Genomic DNA, 20,138 nt, shown 5'->3' with positions numbered 1-20,138 from the left:
ACAGTAGTTGGCCCATTGCCGCTGGAACCACCTATCTCTGACGCAGTATTGCTACTGCTCGTTGCGATCGGGACAGTCCCAGAAGTCGTAAGTTGAGTTGAGTTGCCTATGGGATATGGCGTTGAACCCGAATTCAAGATAGAACCAGGAAAGGACGAGTGTATCTCTTGGCTCGCCGAGGAAGTCAGGCTCACTGGAACACTTATCGATATTGTCCCTACTTCAGTAGAAGTTCCACTTCTCGTCGAAGTCTCGTTACTTATGGGGAAGGGGGTGGATTCTGCTGTCGACATATATATTGAGCTAGTCTCCGGGCCATTTGAAACTGATTCGTTCCCCTGGCTAGTTGCAGACATACTCAATGACCCAGTAGTACGTGATAGTATGGTTTCGTGGCTTGTTGAGACCGTTTCGTTACCAATCGGATAAGCTAGCGATGTTGTAATTGAGCCAGTCTTGGAACTCCCAGTGGGTGTTTCTATAATTGACTGATTTCTTTGGCTAATTAATGAAGTCAACCCAGATAATGGTGTTGTCACTTCACTGATTTCTGATGTAGTGCCCTGGCTTTGTGTTATGTTCATCCCAGTCGTTGGGAAAGTCGCAGATGTAGTGGGCGGAATTGGGCCAGTGTTGGTTACTGGGCTGCTTGGGGCGGATTGGTTCCCCATGCTCACTCCAGAAGCTGTAGTTGATGAAGTAATCAAGGAAGCTGTAATACTTTCGGTGGCTCCAGTTGTAGGATTAGCAAGACTGCCACTGCTAGTAATGCCTGAGTTTCGTGATGTTGTGGTTAGTGATACATTCGTGAAAGTAAAGCTTCCACTCGTGGGAATGCTGCTTAGTGACATATTACTTAGAGATGTTGGTTGGGCAGCGCTGTTCGAAAATGTGGTAACCGATTCTGAACCAGTGCTTGAAGTCTCCCTTATGGCAGTGCTACCTAGGTTGGAGCCCGACAAGTTGTTGGTAGAAGCTGTGAATGACACTGAAGACCCTATTAAGCCTCCACTTGAGCTGGCGAATCTCGTTGAGAGGCTAACCCCAGGTACGGAGGTAAGAGACGTGCTAGGCAATATCGCAGTGGACTCTGGTCCAGAACCAGAGCCCCCACTTACTGAATTTATACTCGTAGGCAGCAAGCTCGTGACTTCAGAAGTAACAGATATATTGGGAGACCTGGGAGACGTCTCCGACAGTATGCTCGAAATTCCGGTTGGCGACATCGTCGAGCCGGAAATCCCCGGGAGACTCGGAACAGTTTCCGCTGTCGTCATATTTGAAGTGACGCTAGAAGCATATATAAATGTAGACGTGACTTTACTATTCGTGGTCGTATTCCCCAGAGAGTTGGAATTGGATGACGAGCTTGTGAAAAGGTGCGGGGCCGAAGTTTCCAACGTTGACAACAAAGTGCCGGTAGAGATCTGTGATGCTAAGGTCGTTGGACTTAATGGTGGTGGTGATTCTGCGGCCGAGGATATGCTTGCGCCGTTCTGTGAGGATATTGAGCTCGAGGGTCCCGACACCTGTGAGCTAAGAGAGCTAAATTGCATGAACGAAATGCTCGTTCCGGGCCCTAAGGAACCTGGGACACTGCCAGTGACTGGTCCGTTTGCAGCCGAGGTCACAATACTTTCCGTGGGAAAGATAGTTCTTGTCAATGTCACGCCTGACACGGTAATCATCGTAGTAGATTCGGATGCTAAACCAGTCGTAGGAACAGTAGCCTAGAGATTTATATTAGTGTCCGTCTTTTCCAGGAAGCAAGCATCTGCGCCTCCGGTTGTACAGTCAAGCCCAGATAGTGTCAGTTGCGCAATGGTGAGCGACTTTTCATGCAAGTGAAATGTAGTTAACCATGGCTATGTGTCGGGAATGTGTTAGGTGGTATGCATTAGATATAATCAACTTACGCTGAAGGAAAGCGAGACAGTTCCGGGAGAGTTTGTCTGTGGGCTCTCAACAGGGGTAGCCTGCGAAGACAGCCCGCCTCCGATCGAGGCAGAAGTAGTACTGCCAGACAGAGTACTCAATCTGCTCGTTGGGCTGCCTCCAGTTGTCGGTAGCGTAGGAGCGCTGTTGCTTCCGGTACTTTGTCCTAATAAGGTACTGACAGGAGGAGTGTTAGATCCGACCGCAGAACCCGTATACGAAATAGATGACTCCAAAGGTGCTGTGACTGTTGACGATAAGGCGGAGGTCGTGCCCAAGGTTGGCAGACTTGACGAAGAGAAGCCTATATGAGAGTGAGTATAAGTATTCTTATCTACAGGCGACGAAGACAATACCTGATGAGGCATTAGCTGTTGCGCCAGAAGGCAGACTATTCGAGACAGCAGAGGTTGCCGTTCCTGAAGCAGACTGGCCCAGGGTGGACGATGACGATGTTGGTGGAGGGGGCGGGCCGTATCCTCCATAAGTAATAGTAACATAATCGTAAGCGCCACGGTTGGGTGGAGGTCCTCCGTATTGATCATAGTCTGGCAGTTCAACAGCATCTCCGTTATGTGCGTCGCGCTCCACAATGACATCTCTCATTTCTGAAAGTGCAGATGCGCGAAGAAGACATGCTAGTAGAAAGCCTACCGACACAAGGTCGGCAGTGAGAGTCGAAGCCCTCATGGTGCCACGTTCGGGAAGAAGCACGAGATTTTGGCTTGATATAGACAGATGTTTCAAGACTGCAAAGAACGATGATGTCGACGATAGTGTACGTGATAGAAGAAACAGGATGAAAACGAACGACGGGACGGATGTATGTTACGCAAAAGAATCAGTGATATTGTTGATGTGATAATGTAAACGAGGGACGATGGAGAACGAGAGTGACGAGAAGAGAAAAATATCCTTTCGACAAAGCGGAAGGGGCGTGGGGTGAAAAGATGAGAGATCTAGCAGGCCAGAAGGTAGAGGCAAGTTTCTAGATAGCCACTGGTTGGAGAAAAATGTCACTTATAGATGGCTCTGATTACAAATAACAGTAGGCGAGACAAATGACTCTTTAACGAGGGTAAGTATCTTTTGGTACCAGAGACCAACCGGTTTCAGTAATCAAGACGTTGATTTGCGTAACGTAAGGTATTGCTACACCCATCAACGTGAAAAGGTTTCTAAAGATAAAATACGACAAGAATACCAGGTCTACTTGGCTATAGATACAAACCATGGCAACTAGGATGGGGTTCTACAAACATACACTACAGATGTCACGCAACAGCTTGAGCACCTAAGTAGATAGCAAATAAGCCTCACCACTCTCGTGAAAATGGCAACTGCGAGACGTTTGTGGAAAGCATCGAGATCACTGCCTGGTTCTTGGTTGCTTAGAATATCCCGAAGTAGAGGGCATTTACACGTGATAATGCTCTGGGATCATCTGGGTCATATAAGCCAGGGTGTTAAGTACATCGGCAGCACTACAGCCTGATCAATAATATGTAGGACTGCCTGATATTATGAAAGAAAGAAAAAACGTATAGAAATTAAGGATCAAATTTTGCTTTGGGTAATTATTAAGTATAGTATTGTGATAAGACCCCTCTAGAGACACAAAGCCGGCCACCGGCCTCGTATGAGTCTTATCTAATAAAACACATACTCCCTAGTGTCTTCACGAACATTGCATAGAGATTTCACGGTATTCTCGTATGCACTGGATACCATCCTTTCCCCTGAGCAATGTCTAGCTTCACCACCAGGTTTGAACCGAAAGGCCAAGCTTATTGGTTTTGAGCGCAGCAGTAAGTGACCTACGAAGTGGGGCGAGGAACATTATGGTATTCAACTATATCAGAGTTCCTCGAAACATACTGTTGCATTGTTTCCAATGAAAACTGTACGACCAATAGTTAGGGTGACATGTGTGGTGTCCTGGCTACAATTCGCCATCATTGGGGTGATATCTTTTTGATGACACGAAGGGCAATGCGTAACGCATACACTAGCAGTTCAAAATCAGGCGACATATATCTTCCGTTATGTATCCTAAAATTCATACAGATGGTAGCCTTGCATGTTTATTCCTTCTTTTGAATTGTTAACCCATGTTTACCTTAAACAGTATATACTAGAGTACTTAGGTACTGGTTATACATTCACTCTACGGTACGTGGCTCTTTGAATCACTCGAAACTACTAGGCTGATACGTTGTTGGGAGGGGATATGGTGACATGAGATAACTATCTAGTACTTATTCGACTGCCTGCCGACAATTAGTATCCATAATGTTTTGGTATGTGAAAGGTGTAGCAGGTACTGATAGCCTAGCGGCATTAACATCTGTTGCTCAGTATCACATACATACGTATGACAGCAGGCCTTATCGAAATTTGACCGATTCGATAGCGTTACCTCGTTATTAATGCATTGATTTGACCTCATTTGATATTTCCTCCTGAATAACATATGGTTCGATGAATGTTTCAAAAGTTTCTGTGGGCTCCGAAGCTATGCTAGTAACGTATCATGCTGCCACATCCGTACCTGGAGATTACATTAAGATCTACAGTAACTGAACACCGATCTCCTCATAATCCAGCCATGAAGCCTTAGGACACTCCGCCGAAGAATCATACAAGCTGCCCCCTCCGCCAAAGAGAAAAAAACATGTGCCGATTCATGTAGCATTTTATTCGGCCTTCTTGGCGGCCGCACGCAGATTTGGAGCTGTGCCCGTGGTCATATCCGTGTTCTTCTGCTCGATATCGGCGGCCCACAGTGCAGCGCCCACTTTAGTGACAGCTGTCAGCAGAGGTTATGTTACAGGAAAAAAGACGAAGGCTCACCCGTGTTAGTGAATGAAAAAAAGGTGGAGGCTATTGGGACCATCTCCAGCAGAGTCGCAACAGTTCCAAACCTAGAAAGCTAGTTAGCTGCAAATGAGGCTTCAACTCCTAGGGCCGACGGAGTGCTTCGAGAAATATACAATCATGTACAGCAAACGGTACGATGATAAAGACACGCTGCCCATGTAGAGCGAAATGCTCAAGGCCAGAACTTACGTAGTGTAGGGAACGTGATGCCGTTGAAGCCAGTCCTTCTGCTGTGACGCAGACCAGCCTTTTAATTGGAAGTACTGTGTAGTCAAATTAGACAATGTCTCAATCATCGTGCCGAGTGACTTACTCGGCCATGAACTGATTTGCCTCTTGTCCGACCTACAAGCTAAATTAGACCGATTCGACAAAACAGGAGGTTCGTGACTACCTTGGATGATGATGAACATGATAGTGCCCACAACTATATATCAGGCAATATGTCAGCTCGAATGCTTCACCGATTAAGATGATTGGGAAAGCCCGCGTACCTGGAATGAAATTAAGAGGAAGATACATGACATATCTGATAATGGCCTTGGGTGTAAACTTGCTGAACGGGTTTTTGATGACCCTGCCAAGGCGCGCAATCGGATCATTCCCGGGCTTCAGTTGGCGCCCTTCCCCAACAACACGGGTAGCATTCTTTGAAACGAGCGTGCCATCAAAAGTGTCTAGGATGGCATCTTGCAGGAGAAAATTGCGAGCAACCAAGTTGACTATAGTAGAGCTTTCATTAAGTATAAGAATGACAGTTGTGAAGACGGCCAAGGGGCCGTTCACAAAAACCAATATAGCGAGCTGAGGGAGGTAGGTGAAGAAGAACATGGCCAACGTCACACCTACGGCCAAACCAATGGTGGGCAGGAGTCGGGACAAGAACGGTTTCCATAGCGACCTGTGCGTGAGGAAGTAGAAGATACCGCTTTGATCTGATCTTAGCTTGCTGCGGATGTGGATGACCGAACTCTTGGGTAATTAACCAACCTGAAGGGGTATAAGTAGGAGCCACTCCGGGCTGCCTCGGAGAGAATGACTTTGGCCTTTTCATAATCCTCTTTGCTGTTTCATGTTAACTGGTGGTTGACAAGGCGTATTCTTTGGGGAGAAAAGTGAACTTACGCGACCTCTTGGGCCTTTGCCTGAACCCGATTGATCGCGCCGTGACCATCCGACATTGGCGATGAGGAAGCGCGTAGCTGAGATATTCTGCTAATGTTTTCCGAATACACAGGATATCAAATGATAAAGACCACCGTTTTGGATAGGCAAACTAAGAAGATACCTAGGGAGGATTGGGTTTCTTTGTGCATGATAATTGTCTTCATGGACCTAAAAGTACGTGGATTATCATGTCGTCATAAATGTCATTGCAACGAGCTCTCTAGAGAGGTAACCCCACCTACTTGATCCGGTATGTGGGAGATGGGGAGTCAGCCACACGTGGCTTGTTAGAGTATGAGATGACCTTAGGAGCTGCTTTATCACAACAGCAAACCATCTTTCATATTCTACACAGCACTATACTACCCTGGAATGAGTTCGAATAGAAAGCTAGGTAGCATCTGTAGCCATAAACTCGGTAGCGGAACGGCATGATAATGTCTCTAACTGGGCGCAACTGGACACGCCTTTTCTCCGTCTACGACAAGCTCCTATTAGCGGTCTGAGAATGATACTTGTGATGTAGAATCTTTCTATCGCATTGATCAGGTTTTTCTAGAGGGACTCAGGTACATCCCTCCCTCGCCTCCCAAGGATGTTGGAAACACCGACTGCGCGTCGTTGTATACTTTATCAGGCCAATGGCGTGTGTAAGTTGGCCCGAAAGATGGCGAAATGCTTTCCTCGTCGAGAATGCAATATCATCACAGCCTCTCAAGGCGATCCCCGTCTACCCCTAGCCAGCTCCAGTACGGCCGTCCAAAGCCCGTCGCATCAAGATACGGAGGATATGATGAAGTCGAGATGGCATCGCTGTCATAGAGGAGGAACAATTTCTGGGAGTTTTCAGCATGCATGTTATTGGCTGTCACCCGCAACCCACTTTCCATGTTCGGCCAAACCAGTTACATGGGCATGTATCTGCGATGTACCTTCATGTGGTCAGGTACCTGAAGACCGGTACACGGGTACATGCTTCTACGTACATACTGTAAGCTTCTAAAAACGGGCCGGTACCCAGGTACTGGCGCATCTCACATACCTACGAAGTAAGTACCTAGCACACGATCATGCGGCTTCCCCTCTCAGTGTTCAGTGTTCAGTCGACTGTCGTAACCCGGGGAGGTACCTCCATTTAGCACCTGGGCACTCCGTCGACCACTTCGTCCCATTGCATATAGCTCTCTACTACTACATCATCACCACAGCCCGCGATAGCATCATCTCCGGCCTCAGTATTGGCGCGCTGCTCTGGAAAGCCACATTACCCACCAATTCCACGCTCAGAGCCCCAGTCTCAGCCCGTACAAGTGCGTCGACGAACAGGCCAACCGTGTGCCCACTGGGACGTTACTAGATCGCACGACGAGATAGAGAGACAGACGCCTAGGTAGGGGTAGCTACCCCTAGAACAACAGTCAAAACGGCGTCTCCAGACCAAGAACCTGCCGGCGGCGCCTCGCCCGCGTCGCCGAGCCAGTCAACTGCTGGCGCCTCTCGCGGCATGGCTAGCATGGCTCGTCCCATCATGCAGTCCATGCCAGACACGCGACATCAGTCTTTCGACGAGATCTACGGTCCGCCAGAGAACTTCTTAGAGATTGAGGTGTGTAACTCACATCGCGATTTTCGCGAACACTACATAGCTCTTTCCCAAGCACAAGGCACCGTCTTTTTTTTTTATTTAAAAAAAATAATCACACACCTATTCGTGCGCACCTTGTCCCACGGCCTCCCGCTTCGCCTAGCTCCTGAACCTTTGCATCACAGGCATGATCATATACCCATGCATGTCCATATCTACAAAATGGCTAACAAAGATACTATCCTTGTAGGTCCGCAATCCGCGCACCCATGGCACCTCGCGGCACATGTATACTGATTATGAAATCGTCTGCCGAACCAACATCCCCGCCTTTAAATTGCGCCAGAGCAGCGTGCGCCGGCGGTACAGCGATTTCGAGTACTTCCGGGACATCCTAGAGCGCGAGAGTGCGCGCGTCACTATCCCGCCCCTACCTGGCAAGGTCTTCACGAATCGCTTCTCTGACGATGTCATCGAAGGCCGGCGGGCTGGCCTTGAAAAGTTCCTCAAGATCGTTGTCGGCCATCCCCTCCTGCAAACGGGAAGCAAAGTGCTTGCCGCGTTTGTACAAGGTGAGTCCCTTCTTGGCTCGCTTTCATCTTTAGCACATAGTATCTGCGTACCCGAAATATCCCTTGATTGTGGTGCCCAACAAGGCTTCTGGGCGCATTCGTTTCAAAACATAGACCAGCATCAATTGTTCCCATGTGATCAGTTATGTGTTTCCTATATCAAGGATACAAATGGTTACTCAAGTTCTAGTCGGCCGTGCTGCGTGCATGTGTCGGGTTGGGGAGTCTTATGTTTACGAGCGTAAGCGACATACTGACACTACTGACAGATCCCAACTGGGACCGCAACGCATGGTGACTGCGGCTATTTGACTCATGGGCTTCCTCGCCAGGCCGTACACCGCGCAAGCTGCGCAAACGGAGCCTACCCGTTCGCTACCTCGAGGACCGGCAATACGTGAACCTTGAAGCATCCGTGTCCGGGTTGAGGGGAATGAACCACAGCAGTACCGAAGTTTGCAATATCAACTGGGAGGCCGGCAACGCTCATGAGCGAACAGCAGACGAAAACTACCTAAGATCACACGTGCGAAGTCGATCGACAACTAACTGAATACTGCGACAATGAAGCAACATGGCTTGTTTCCTTGTTTTCTTATCTCATCAAGTTTTAGGGGTGGAGAGAATCCGACACGGCATTTTGGCTTGGGCAAGAACATGTTTTGAATCCATTCTATTGTAAGCGACTAGGAGAATGAATATGTGTACATGAATACCAACATGGAGAGCATGAATGAGATGGAGTGGGGAGGATATATCCAGCAAATCACACTTCTTTTTCCACATATCTCTATTGTCATTTGTCTGTCCGCTCTAGAAGTATAGCGGTGATGAGCTAGTGGTGGTGGTGGTGGTGGTAGTAGTAGTAGTAGTAGTAGTAGCGTCAGTTTTTATAGCATATGCATAGGTTTGATGACGAGGGTTATAGTAAGTAGTGAGGATGGAGTATAGATATGACCTGTGATATCTAAACGAAACTTAGCAACCTACCCACCTATCTTACGGAAAGATTTCACGGCACGTCGGTGCTCTTTTCAATGAATCAAGTGGGCAGTGAATAAAACTAACCCTTTCCCTGAGATCTGAGTGGTGAGGAGGTGAGTAGGCATTCGAAGCGATACTAAGGGTCGAGTTCTGGGCTCCGGCATATGCATGCCCCTGCTTGCGCACAGTCTATATCCACCTCGCTATCTGTGTTGTTTATTTTGTTTGGCCAAAGACCTCAGACATAGAGAGAGAAAGCGGATGCAGGACAGCTCAGGAGAGCTAATCGACAGGGCAAGGTGCAATATCACCACACCATGCGAAGGTCTACTCTTATGTTTCGTCCTTTGTATTGATACAGTATATATCTAGCGTATGCGACCACACATTGAGGTCCCAGCTTGGCTATATAATATAATTGACTTTGGTCATACAGCGTGGGATGTGCGCAGATAAGGATCTCCTATTCTTCCCCTTTTTATCATGACTTGAATCATTCACTGCTCTGTGAATGAAGGGACAAAGTGGCGATTCCGCGGTATAAAGAGTAGGTACGGAAATATCGCAGGTATGAGAGGGGAGGAATCTGACTCTCTCGTGTTCATATTAGTACATAAACTCATTCCGTTTCCCATCCCCACTTTCTATTTTCCGTTTTTTTCTCTCTCTCCCAAGTCTGGTTTTATCGAGGCCAGTCCTTCTTTTTCATTCCCTCTTTTGTGTGATACAGTTACGTCTTAGCCCCGTTCATGTTATCCATTGGAGATGTCTTTTTGTTTCGCGAAACGCCGTCGTGTCCCGAGCCTCATCTAGGTAATGTGCAAATCCGTACCCTGCCTCTGATCTTAAAGTTGAAAGACCGATCTATGGTGATTTGTCCAAGCGTTATTACAATAAGGGCCCCGTGGTCGACTCAATTAGATCACGAGGTCGAAAAGGGTGATTTGCAACAGTTAGCTTCAACCGCGCAATCCAAGAGTGAGGATGACGGGAGCTGATAATCGTCCAAAGCACATGGACAACTTGCAATTGTCCAGCAATTAGTAATAGAGTAGTAGTTGTGTGGTGGTCTAGGAATGGGCGACACCTTTGGTCCATCCAAGTCTTGTTGACTGGGTAGAGCAAGATAATTGTGGCGCCGGGAACACGGTATGATCAAGTTCAGCTTTTCACACCCAATAATGACAAAATACCCTCGTACATTCCGAACATAATGACGGCTGAGGGAATCGTGCGCATGAGGTGGGGTGTCAGGCCACCATAGAGTCCGATGAAGCCCTCCTCCTTCCATACCAACTTGAAGCATTGTACAAGGCCGCTGTACTTCGGACGTCCATCTGCCATAGGGGCTTGTCTCAGCCGTGTTCTAGCGACCTACAATTCATCATTCTGATTAATATGTTTGCTCATACGAAAATGATCGTACTTGACTGGTCGCATAGCTCACCTCATGCGGATATGTCAGTATAGCTGCTAAGCCTTTGGCGGCGCCCGCGCCCATCGCGTTGCCTGTCCAGCTGACCGTTTCATCCCACCAGGTCTTCTCGCGACCGCTGGTGGCGATACGCTCTTCGCGCAGCCGCAAACGCCTCTTCAATTCCTCGTACATAACCCACTGTAACGTGCTCTCTGTGACACCCAAGTAGCTCGCGCTGAGACCCTTGAAGAAGCCCCTGGGCCCCTCATCCCGCAGGACTTGTTTTATACAGTCCCAACTGTTACGGTAGCGTCGCGCGCCGATGTCGCCCCTGCGTTCTGCATTATTCTTGTCAAGCTGTAGCCGTGTCTTAACTAGCCAGATTGGGTTCGTTGCTGTGCCGGTTGCGATTCCAGCAGTGATTGCACTCGCAAGGTGGACAACAGGGCTTGTCGGTCCCAGGCCGGTCCATTCTGAGTAGGTGCGCTTGCCCATGGGATAGACGTAGAAGTTGATGCTCCTAGCCGGTATTACGCCGATAAGGTTGGGTCCGAGTCCTTTGAATAGCGCACGCCAGCCTTCTATCCGGTATACGTCACGGAGGATGTGGATTGTCTCGGCCAAGTGGTAAGTTGCTGACCGTAGAGGGCCGAGACGGACATTGCCAGCAGCAGCCCGGGCGGCTCGGAGTTGCGCCTGGTAGAAGTCGGATTGCAGTCGAGTCTTGAGGACATCGAGGGGCGCCGTCAAAACGGCGGCCGTCATACCGCCGGTTCTGTTCGGTAGTCCAAGTTAGCATGGTATACACGCGGTGGAAATGTAAGGGATGGGCGAAGCATTGCTCTAGCCCAGATGTCGTGGTCTAGTAGATTCTGCCTAGTACGTACGCTCCAGCAACAAGATAAGGCCATGATTTGGAGAAGGGCGCTATCTGAGTGGTTTGCGTGGGAGCGGGAGTCATTTCACCGAGCTCTCGAGATTGCGGCAAGGGCGACTGTGCTGCTACATAGCCCACGCTCTCGCGCTGGGCTTTAGCGGTGCTGGCCATGGTACGCCTCGCAGCCGCGCCAAGCACATAGAATGGCAAGGAGCCTTAGCGGTGGTTTGGTGTATATGAGTCAAGGCTGTATGCTTCGTTGTGGCCCATCGAAGGTGTGCGTCTGGCGATGGTGGTAGGCGTGGCAAATTGTCCAGTAACGCCGAGGTATAAAGAAGATAAGCAGTAAGTAATCACGTCGAGTCAGGCGCGCGAGACGATAATGATGTATTGAAAGGTGACAGCTATTACGTAGATACTTTATACCGGCCGTTTGCGCCAATGTCGGAAAGCGAGCGATGACTTCGTGTGTAGCATCAACTTTTTCTCAGCCATTGGTGATATCAATGGAGCTGTGACGCTACCAATTCCTTATCGGGATGCACCCTCCCCTCCGGTACCGAGTGGGTTTCGTTCATCTAATCTATTGGTCGAGGTCATAGGTACCTACCGTGTGTGCACCGTCCCGTACTGTATATGGCGTACTATGCATTGATGAGCATCTGTGCTACAATGCCTACTGGGTGTTATTAACGAGGGAGGCGAGGGAAGATGAATTGGTGCATTGTTATACATACACATGTAGTCTATAGTCAAAGGAGACTGGTGGTATTATATCCATCTCCATGCTAGCGACCAAGAAACATGCCGATACATGTAGCTGTCAACTGACAGAGTATTTTCCATGGTAGACATCTCCAAGGTTTTTTTTATCTTTTCCGTAGCTTTCCTGTCGTCCCAATATCATGAGCTACTCTTTGAAGGCTCGATAAAGTCCCACGTGTTTCCATATGCATCTTCAAATACAGCAACGATCCCATATGGCATTCCAGGAAGCTTTGGTGGTCACGCGCGAAGTCATCCGTGGATAGGAAGAACCCAACTCTGCCTCCAGTCTGCTTCCCGATCGCTGATTTCTGCATGTCGGTCGACGCTTTTGCCAACACAAGGGCAGCTCCATCTTTGCCCGGTTTCAGCACAACCCAGCGTTTGCCTTCGCCCTGGGGTTTGTCTTCCACGCAATCAAAGCCTAAAACCCCGCAGTAGTATGCCTTTGCGCGATCATAGTCGTCTACGACTAGTGTGACTTGGAAAAGGGAACGGTTTGCCATCGTGACTTAGGAGGGATAGATTGACTATGGTGATGATGCTGTCGCGATCAGTACTCGTGTATCGACTCGTATACACTCTATGAAGCTTGTTGAGTGGGAGTTTCTAGCGAATCAGTCATGGTAAAAGCTCAATGGCTAACAATGCTGGGGGTGGGGGCCTATACCCTACTTACAGCCAAGGTATACTCTAATTAGGAAGGCCAAAGGTATCTCTTTCGTTAAATCTTATTACACTATGTAAGCATCCAGGCGCATCAATCGCGGCGGAGAATATTCCGAATCTTTTGCGCTTGCTCTACCAGTGCTGCATTCTACCTAGGTACCCGACTGACATGATGGAGAGGGCCCTCAATCAAGTTGTACGTTGGCGACGGGATTACCTCGCCTTGGCGTATGAATGTATATGGTTTCGAGCGCCTGTCTTGATTAAGTACATAATTTTCGTAACGTGTGCACACGCTCTCCGCGTTGTTTCATAAATGAATTATCATCACTATTGCCGATGCTGGTTTTCATGTACTGCGGCATCTGCACGCGCTGATGCTGCAGAAGCAACCTGCCGGATTCTAGAATCCAGCCATGCACCTTGCGTCGTTGTGTAGCTCGCCGTCTCTTCTATAGGGTATCGTTGGCGCGAGCTTGGGTCAATATCCATAGTGTCATCCCTATTGATAGGTATATTGCTGGGCCCTTTGCGCCATATCTCATCTGTCTGCCGATTGATGGCGACTCGCGACCCAGACTGGTTCCCGATGGACTCACTAACCCGGTCCATTGCGGCCACATGATTACCAGTGCTCGGGGGTTGGTGTGGTGAGGCGAAGTTGCTCTTCCAAATCGCCTCCCTTGTCTCCTCTTCATCTTCATCACCTTCTCCTCCAAACTCTACTTTTAATGCGGCCAACTCTTCTTCTGTCAGCTTCTTCCACGTGCACTTAGTATGCTTTTTAGTACAGCCTTGACAGGCGGTAAGGTGCTTGATACATTGTGTTTTCAGCCTCCGACAACGATCGCAGGATGGTCGTATGACGTCTCCACGGGCCATTTTTTCAATTCTCGAAGCAACTAATGTGCGGTTTTCTTCCTCACAGTCGCGGACAGTCGATTCTGAAGTATAGCTGGGTGATGGGCGGCTACTGTTCATGAACGTCTGCTGTTGTACACTGGCCCTTGGTGTGGAGGAAGCGGTGCTCATTGGATTTGGGGTAGGTGGGAGGGATCCCGTGGAAGACATTCGGTGATTGAGAGGCTGCGGTGCTGGTGCCATGAATTGTTGCAGGAGATCCGCATGTAGATCGTAGCCAGGATTGACGCCAGATTGTCGGACGTTGTTCACTGTCTGGAAACCCGACGCCGACCCCGATTGTGATGGATGCCGCGACTGGATGGAAGCCTTCCGGCCGCTGAGATGATAATTAAGCTGACGGGCTCTCCGAGCAACCTCGTCCGCCTTCTTGATTAGTACCTGGAGCCGCTGCTCGATAATCTCCACAGTGGCGAGCTCGGCGGTCTCATCTTCTTCGAGTGGTTGAGGTGGGACAAGTCTAAACCTGTCCAAAGCGCCGGAGACGATGAGCCTCCAGTCATCTTCACCAATTTCTACCTGAACACCTTTCAATGCGAATTGACAGTATCGTAGACCAGTTGCCGTAGATGATAACTGGAATTCCTGAGGGTGCGATTTGGCAAAATCGACGATATCGAGCCAGGTCACCGGGTCTGGGGTAAACTGATTTTGAGGAGGGGTTGTCGTGATGGAGCCTTCAAATGCTCCCTCCATGGCCCTGAGGAGGCGGGAGCCTGTAAGTTTTGCGCCCAGGTTAAAGGCGAGGCTTTCATGTCTGTTCAACACGCCTACCCTTCCAGTTAGTCTGAGTCTTACACATTGTATAAGCGAGAAGAGCTAGTCTCCGCGGAACTCGACTTGCCTTCATATTCATTAATAAGTCCCAATACATCGGAGAATGCATCACTCTCTCCCTGAATAAGCTTGAGTTTCGCCCCTAATGACCTCGATAGATAATTAATTGGAGCTGTATTGCCTTCCATGTTGGTCAGCTCTAACTCTATCTATGTATGCTTCGGCGCACAGGCGCTGGTGCCCATTCTCTAGGGTGGACAGAAAAAACCACAGCAAAAAGCTGTAGCGACATGAATGGGGATCCGACGAGAAGATATAAAAGATCGATAGTAGACAGACAACACAACTACAGGATTTTAACTGTATAATGGCAGAAGCCAGAGGTGCGGGACGGAACTACTAGTCTGCGGGCTGTCTGCTATCCTGAATGGCAAGCAACAGGCAAAGAGGGAGAACGTGACTTACCCGACTGGGGAGGCGGTGGTTGAGGGATACGGTCATGTACCTGGCTGCCGTTATCATCGGCAATGTCGCGTTTCCGTTTATGCTGGTCGGTGTCAAGACTGTGCGCCATACTAGTCCCTGTTCCACAACCAGGAACGCGCAGGAGCTACAACAAGGACACCTGACACGAGTCTACATTCAACAACCCTGACACGCCCGGATTTCCCACCCAACTAGCTGCGGGATGGTGAAGCGAGGACATGAAGGGGCCGTGAAGAGATCGGGGTTCTGTCGTGGAGCAACGGTAAGGGTACCAGGATTCTGGTTCCCGGGGACGGGTGGATGCCAACGCTCGACAATGGACAGACACAGTGGGACAGTACGGGGGAAGGTCTAGGCAGGACAGTAGCTTATAGAGTTGGCGGGCCGGCCGGCAGGTAAGTAGCCTTGGGTATGATACGTGAATGTGGATGTGGATGTGGACGTGGACGTGGATGTACCAATGTCCCAATGTCCCAATATTCCAATGTGCATATGAGCTTATCCTAATACTAGCTGCCTGCAGAAGGGGAGTAGCTACCTAGGTAGCTGTGCACGAGTGAGAGGACTAGACTGCTACCGCGTTGCTATTGGCGACCCGAGATGCTGGGTGACCACGGCAGCGACATGGCAGTCGAAAAGCACCACAGCCTGCAAGATGCCGGAGAGCTGTCCAGGTCTGACTGAGATAGCCCACATACAGGATGGCTACCTGGGTAGCTGGCGCATGTCAGAGACAGGGTGAGTCCTCATGAGAGCACCAATCCAGGCGGGGCAGTCAGACAGGCAAACTACCTAAGTAGGTAGGATGGCGTATACTTCGTAGTGGAAAAGTGGTGAGCTCGGGTACGACTCAGGATTCGAACAACCCGTTTCCTCTTGAATAGGCGGGGAGGTCAAGCTAAGGTAGACCAGGTCAACAGTGTATACAACGCGAGGGCACGGGAAGCGGAGAATTACCTAGCTTTACCTACCTGCCTGCCTACTTACCTACTGCGTAGATCTGCCGAGGACGACAGACGCGAACAAGACAATGCTCTATATCGGGACAAGCAAACAGAAGGTCGCGCTGAAAGCCGCGTGAAGGGACGACCTCGTGTAGGTAGGTATTCAGAGAGAGAGAGATACGCACACACACGCACACACACACACACAGAGAGAGAGAGAGAGAGGAGAGGCACATGTGGTGTAGGTCTTCTAGGTCAGTTGGTAGGCTCGGTAGGTCATGGTCGATCTCGATTGTAAGATGCTGAAAATGGGAATCGGCCTGGGATGACATGCGCGAGAACATAATTGTGGGGTGCTGTTGGAGCTCTGGCAGCTCCCAAGCTCCCAAGCTAGGTATGGCGGTACCTACAGCATACCTACAGCACACTACTTGCTAGCTACATGTTGCCGGCACTTCCACGTAGGTACATGTAGGCACCCACCTACATATTTACTACCTACCTACCTACATTCCCTAGTGCTAAGTGAACCTACAAATAAATGTATGAAGTAAGTAGGTATGTATATATCTTTCTGCGTTGATGGGAGCTGTCCACTACTTGGGTGAGTGGGTGGGGGGCAGGTAAAAGGGATAGCATTACGAGATACCCCCAAGATGTAGTACCTAGGTATGGAGGTATCAAGCTTGGGGCGGCAGATGGACGATTACGTAGTACCTAGGTATTGAACATTGGCAGAGTGCATGGGCGGCAGGATCGGTAGTATAATTCAACTCGAGTCAACATCTCCTGCATTAGACACCGGTACTCGACTGGGAACTTCGATTCATACTACCGTAGGTAGGCAGGTAGTGCGCGAAGATGTCGTTTGATAGATCGTTTGATAGAGGAGGTCGCTACCGTTCCTACATCCACTTCCTCTGCACTTCCCTAGGTGCTACAACGTCTGCATGTGCAGCACACATCATGGTTGTCTACGAAGTGCTTCGTAGGCATACTTCGTACCTACCTATATACTAAGTACGTACTGAACACTGGCTGGGCACTGGCTGGCTACAAGAGTCCTGCATGGGATAGAGAGGCCGTCTATTGTTGCTCGACTCTGCTCGACGTTGCTTGATATCATTACACCACAGCACTTGCATTGTGGTAGGATCGGTCTTCGGTATGCTGTACGACACACAACTTCCACTTTAGGCGCCTTGATCTGCTGCAGCTTCAGCTCATCCACTGGCATGCTGTCCAGCTCCTCGCCGACCAACATGATGAACGGCGCGCCATGGATGCCGTGGAACATCAGAACCAATTTAGAGCGCCGCGGCCACTGCCTTGTGTCGAGCATGGCTGCCCGAGTCGATTCGATCTACATCCATCAGTTGCTCCTGTTCACGGCCTCGGACCTATCATGCCCATTTGTTCTTCTGTCCAGATTCTGTCCAGATTCTGTCCATATACTCTATATTGCGACCTGAGGGCTAGACTGAGCTGACCCGACACAATCGTAGCAACTAGGTAGAGATCGTCGCTCCTGAGCCGAGACGGGTAGCCCAGCTTCTCCAGAGTTGCAGGCAAAAACAAGGTTGTTGAGACTTTTGAAGGGGCCAGTTCCGCGTTGAGTATGCGCTCGAGGCACTGCTCTCTGCTTCAGCCATCCAAGTAGGCAACGATCGACAACACATGCATCGTTCGGAGCTGCATTCAGAGCAGTTGCCAGACCCCCCCCGCCCCCCCCTCCCCCAACAAAACTGCACACAAGCCAACGCCAATTCCTTGGAGGAGGCATTTCTTTCGTTGTTGTCGAGAATGACAAATTTTTCTCACGGAAATCAAAAGAGATGGACAAAGCAGATTCCCAGTCAGCTCCAGCATACAGGATGGTGGTGTAAGACAGCTCTACGTTTTCCGACCTGTAGTCCAACATGCAATCTTCCAAATCTATCACTTGGAAGCGTTGGCTGGCGAGTACCAGCTGTAGGCCCCGGGCAAATATCATGCATGACAGTATGACGAAGTATGAAGTAGGTATGTAAGCTCGAATAGCTCGAATGGGGTTCACTAATCGAGGCGTGGTTTCTCGACAAGAGCCAGCAGCACCTCTGCAGAGCCCCTTGATTAAGAGGCCAATGACGCTGTTGGCGTTGTGTCATATACTGCGTGTTCCCTGTGCGTCTTGTATGGTACCCCGACCAATAACCAACCACAAGGAAGGGGGCTCGGGGGGGTTTATCACTGCTACAGGATCTGTACAGGATTACAGGTATGCTCAACTATCGTGAATGCTTGTCATGCTACCGGTAGTTGTACGAGCGAAGCTTAGGTACATGTAGGTACCTACCGAGGGTACTTACCTAAGGTAGACGATGTAGGTACAGTTTGTGAACAGTGTGTGCACGGTAGACAGCTTCCAAACCCCGCTATAAAGTAGGTACCTACCCCCTCTGAGCCCCTCCTCTAGCGCTGCAGCCTATCACAACATCTAGGGGAGTAGAGGTACCTGCTTTCGCTGGAGCCCTTCAGCCTTCTACCCCTCCACTTCCCTACCTACCTCCTACTTGGGTAGCTAGCTAGCTCGCTCTTCGACATCCTTCAAACTTTTGAAAATCTTCCTAAAGTCCTCGCCCGGTACCGAATCACTTGTCTGGTGCTGAGTAGTTATTACATTGAGTCGACCCTTTACCGCACGACTTGATACGTACAGACGAAGAAGAATCCTCTCACCGATCGCTTGGCCAACATATCGGCAGCCTTCCTAGGCCTATACGCACCCCTGTCCTCGACTCGTTCTATTGGCCGTTCGCCAGTCCGATCCGTCACCTACCGAGACCGATCAGCCCAGACCGCTGTTTGATCGGTAAACATCGCGTTACTGGTCTCACGGGCCAATTGCCAATACTACCATTCTCGGCCCGAGCTCGCGATACCATCGTTGAGACCACGAGGCCTAGGGCTTGCTGCAAACTACACTACCGACAATGTCCGAGCGTGGGCATCACCGCGGCGGCCGAGGGGGTGGTGGTCACTATCGCGGAGGACGCGGTGGAAGGGGAGGCAGAGGGGGGCACGGCGGGGAATCGGCCGGCACTGGCACCCCTCAGGAGCGGGAACGCCCCAAGAAGGAGAATATACTCGATCTCAGCAAGTACATGGACAAGAAGATTACCGTCAAGTTCAACGGAGGACGCGAAGGTATGGTTCAACCACACAACACTGTTGCGCCATCTCTGCCGCCCGGCAACGGCCGCATATGCAGATACAGGGATAGCGGTGCAGGCAGCTAACTAGTAATTGGCGGATAGTCACTGGCACGCTGAAGGGATACGACGCGCTCATGAATCTCGTCTTGGATGATGTACAAGAGGTCATGCGAGGTTGGTCAATCCATTCACCACTTATTGCCGGACAACAATTTGAGGACTGACATATCATGACACTAGACGAAGAAGGCAAGGAAGCCACGAGGTCTCTTGGACTCGTGGTGGCTCGCGGCACCCTATTAGTGGTCATCAGCCCCGTAGATGGCAGCGAAGAAATAGAGAATCCATTCGCACAACAAGGCGACGATTGATTAACGTACCCAGCCCAACAAGATACCAAGAGACCATAGTAAGCACAACGTCATATACCACCCGCTCACCCACTTCACGACAAGAGGACGCCAATCTAGAGGCATATCTAGAAGTGGTAAGATGAAAAAGCAACGGCGACGAGCCTAGGGATTGGATCTAACTCGTATCCTAAAACTGAAGCTCAAAGAATGTAGGATCTAAGGCAGCTCACTATCTGTGAATGAGCTCGGCTCCCACCGCAGAAGCAATTGGAACCCCTAGAATCCGATTCTTTCTCGGGAAAATACCCTCTTATCCCAGCTTTGTCATTCAAGTCGACTCTGATGGTCCGCAGTAGCTCTTTTTCATTCGCTCTTGGCCATTCTCCCTATCCTATCTAGCTCAATATTTGGTACAAATTTTTCCAAAGCTCCCAAGCATGAAATATGCGTGATTATCGCCATGCATATTAAGGCTACTTACTATTGATGCACACTAAACTCGGGCCGTTAAATCCCCACAAGGGAAAAGATGACAACTCACCTCGTAGTTCAACTGTTCCCACGTTCAAAACCTGAATTCACGCATAAAAGAGTCGGTGGCTTGATGATGAA

General features: G+C 49.6%; 8 protein-coding genes across 8 annotated transcripts; 3 read left to right on the top strand and 5 right to left on the bottom strand.

Annotated features, from left to right (window-relative positions):
• Positions 1 to 576: 576 nt before the first annotated feature.
• On the top strand, positions 577 to 1,734 carry F5B22DRAFT_652511 (uncharacterized protein; the record flags this gene model as incomplete). The annotated part of the gene is made up of 1 exon (XM_047979619.1): positions 577 to 1,734. The coding sequence occupies one exon, from the start codon at positions 577 to 579 to the stop codon at positions 1,732 to 1,734; it is 1,158 nt and encodes a 385-aa protein (XP_047824899.1).
• A 173-nt stretch (positions 1,735 to 1,907) lies between these two features.
• Positions 1,908 to 2,625, bottom strand: F5B22DRAFT_652510 (uncharacterized protein; the record flags this gene model as incomplete). Its single annotated transcript, XM_047979618.1, has 2 exons — positions 1,908 to 2,239; positions 2,292 to 2,625. 2 exons carry the CDS (start codon positions 2,623 to 2,625, stop codon positions 1,908 to 1,910), a joined length of 666 nt encoding a protein of 221 aa, XP_047824898.1.
• A 1,694-nt stretch (positions 2,626 to 4,319) lies between these two features.
• Positions 4,320 to 6,201, bottom strand: F5B22DRAFT_630949 (uncharacterized protein). Its single transcript, XM_047976586.1, has 8 exons — positions 5,941 to 6,201; positions 5,806 to 5,880; positions 5,310 to 5,743; positions 5,210 to 5,242; positions 5,129 to 5,160; positions 5,005 to 5,078; positions 4,789 to 4,859; positions 4,320 to 4,732 (listed from the first exon to the last, which is right to left on the bottom strand). Exons 1-8 carry the CDS (start codon positions 5,994 to 5,996, stop codon positions 4,632 to 4,634), a joined length of 876 nt encoding a protein of 291 aa, XP_047824897.1. The 5' UTR covers positions 5,997 to 6,201; the 3' UTR covers positions 4,320 to 4,631.
• Positions 6,202 to 7,041: 840 nt separating this feature from the next.
• On the top strand, positions 7,042 to 9,018 carry F5B22DRAFT_630947 (Phox-like protein). The gene is made up of 3 exons (XM_047976585.1): positions 7,042 to 7,588; positions 7,818 to 8,139; positions 8,409 to 9,018. The coding sequence occupies exons 1-3, from the start codon at positions 7,487 to 7,489 to the stop codon at positions 8,435 to 8,437; spliced, it is 453 nt and encodes a 150-aa protein (XP_047824896.1). The 5' UTR covers positions 7,042 to 7,486; the 3' UTR covers positions 8,438 to 9,018.
• A 1,184-nt stretch (positions 9,019 to 10,202) lies between these two features.
• F5B22DRAFT_577651 (mitochondrial carrier domain-containing protein) lies at positions 10,203 to 11,890 on the bottom strand. The gene is made up of 3 exons (XM_047973224.1): positions 11,428 to 11,890; positions 10,571 to 11,315; positions 10,203 to 10,497 (listed from the first exon to the last, which is right to left on the bottom strand). The coding sequence occupies exons 1-3, from the start codon at positions 11,586 to 11,588 to the stop codon at positions 10,285 to 10,287; spliced, it is 1,119 nt and encodes a 372-aa protein (XP_047824895.1). The 5' UTR covers positions 11,589 to 11,890; the 3' UTR covers positions 10,203 to 10,284.
• Positions 11,891 to 12,097: 207 nt separating this feature from the next.
• Positions 12,098 to 13,026, bottom strand: F5B22DRAFT_577542 (uncharacterized protein). Its single transcript, XM_047973222.1, has 2 exons — positions 12,853 to 13,026; positions 12,098 to 12,791 (listed from the first exon to the last, which is right to left on the bottom strand). Exon 2 carries the CDS (start codon positions 12,686 to 12,688, stop codon positions 12,287 to 12,289), a length of 402 nt encoding a protein of 133 aa, XP_047824894.1. The 5' UTR covers positions 12,689 to 12,791; positions 12,853 to 13,026; the 3' UTR covers positions 12,098 to 12,286.
• On the bottom strand, positions 12,970 to 14,659 carry F5B22DRAFT_577498 (uncharacterized protein). Its single transcript, XM_047973221.1, has 2 exons — positions 14,617 to 14,659; positions 12,970 to 14,529 (listed from the first exon to the last, which is right to left on the bottom strand). The coding sequence occupies exon 2, from the start codon at positions 14,466 to 14,468 to the stop codon at positions 13,182 to 13,184; it is 1,287 nt and encodes a 428-aa protein (XP_047824893.1). The 5' UTR covers positions 14,469 to 14,529; positions 14,617 to 14,659; the 3' UTR covers positions 12,970 to 13,181.
• A 4,292-nt stretch (positions 14,660 to 18,951) lies between these two features.
• F5B22DRAFT_640470 (like-Sm domain-containing protein) lies at positions 18,952 to 19,544 on the top strand (the record flags this gene model as incomplete). The annotated part of the gene is made up of 3 exons (XM_047977859.1): positions 18,952 to 19,165; positions 19,276 to 19,347; positions 19,414 to 19,544. The coding sequence occupies 3 exons, from the start codon at positions 18,952 to 18,954 to the stop codon at positions 19,542 to 19,544; spliced, it is 417 nt and encodes a 138-aa protein (XP_047824892.1).
• Between the last annotated feature and the right edge of the window lie 594 nt (positions 19,545 to 20,138).

This window comes from Xylaria bambusicola, assembly GCF_022495145.1.
Source record: "Xylaria bambusicola strain CBS 139988 unplaced genomic scaffold F5B22scaffold_94, whole genome shotgun sequence".
Taxonomy (NCBI): Eukaryota; Fungi; Ascomycota; class Sordariomycetes; order Xylariales; family Xylariaceae; genus Xylaria; species Xylaria bambusicola.
This window is presented reverse-complemented; position numbering and strand designations above follow the sequence as displayed.

Excerpts from the sequence above, each read along its gene's own strand:
- F5B22DRAFT_630949 (XM_047976586.1), bottom strand. The coding sequence starts at position 5,996 with ATGTCGGATGGTCACGGCGCGATCAATCGGGTTCAGGCAAAGGCCCAA. Across the intron at positions 5,881-5,940 it reads GCAAAGGCCCAAGAGGTCGC|CAAAGAGGATTATGAAAAGG; the intron begins GTAAGTTCACTT and ends AACATGAAACAG. Across the intron at positions 5,161-5,209 it reads CATGTTCATCATCATCCAAG|GTCGGACAAGAGGCAAATCA; the intron begins GTAGTCACGAAC and ends TTTAGCTTGTAG.
- F5B22DRAFT_630947 (XM_047976585.1), top strand. The coding sequence starts at position 7,487 with ATGGCTAGCATGGCTCGTCCCATCATGCAGTCCATGCCAGACACGCGA. Across the intron at positions 7,589-7,817 it reads AGAACTTCTTAGAGATTGAG|GTCCGCAATCCGCGCACCCA; the intron begins GTGTGTAACTCA and ends CTATCCTTGTAG. Across the intron at positions 8,140-8,408 it reads GCTTGCCGCGTTTGTACAAG|ATCCCAACTGGGACCGCAAC; the intron begins GTGAGTCCCTTC and ends CACTACTGACAG.
- F5B22DRAFT_577651 (XM_047973224.1), bottom strand. The coding sequence starts at position 11,588 with ATGGCCAGCACCGCTAAAGCCCAGCGCGAGAGCGTGGGCTATGTAGCA. Across the intron at positions 11,316-11,427 it reads CCTTATCTTGTTGCTGGAGC|AACCGGCGGTATGACGGCCG; the intron begins GTACGTACTAGG and ends ACTACCGAACAG. Across the intron at positions 10,498-10,570 it reads TACTGACATATCCGCATGAG|GTCGCTAGAACACGGCTGAG; the intron begins GTGAGCTATGCG and ends GATGAATTGTAG.
- F5B22DRAFT_577542 (XM_047973222.1), bottom strand. The coding sequence starts at position 12,688 with ATGGCAAACCGTTCCCTTTTCCAAGTCACACTAGTCGTAGACGACTAT.
- F5B22DRAFT_577498 (XM_047973221.1), bottom strand. The coding sequence starts at position 14,468 with ATGGAGGGAGCATTTGAAGGCTCCATCACGACAACCCCTCCTCAAAAT.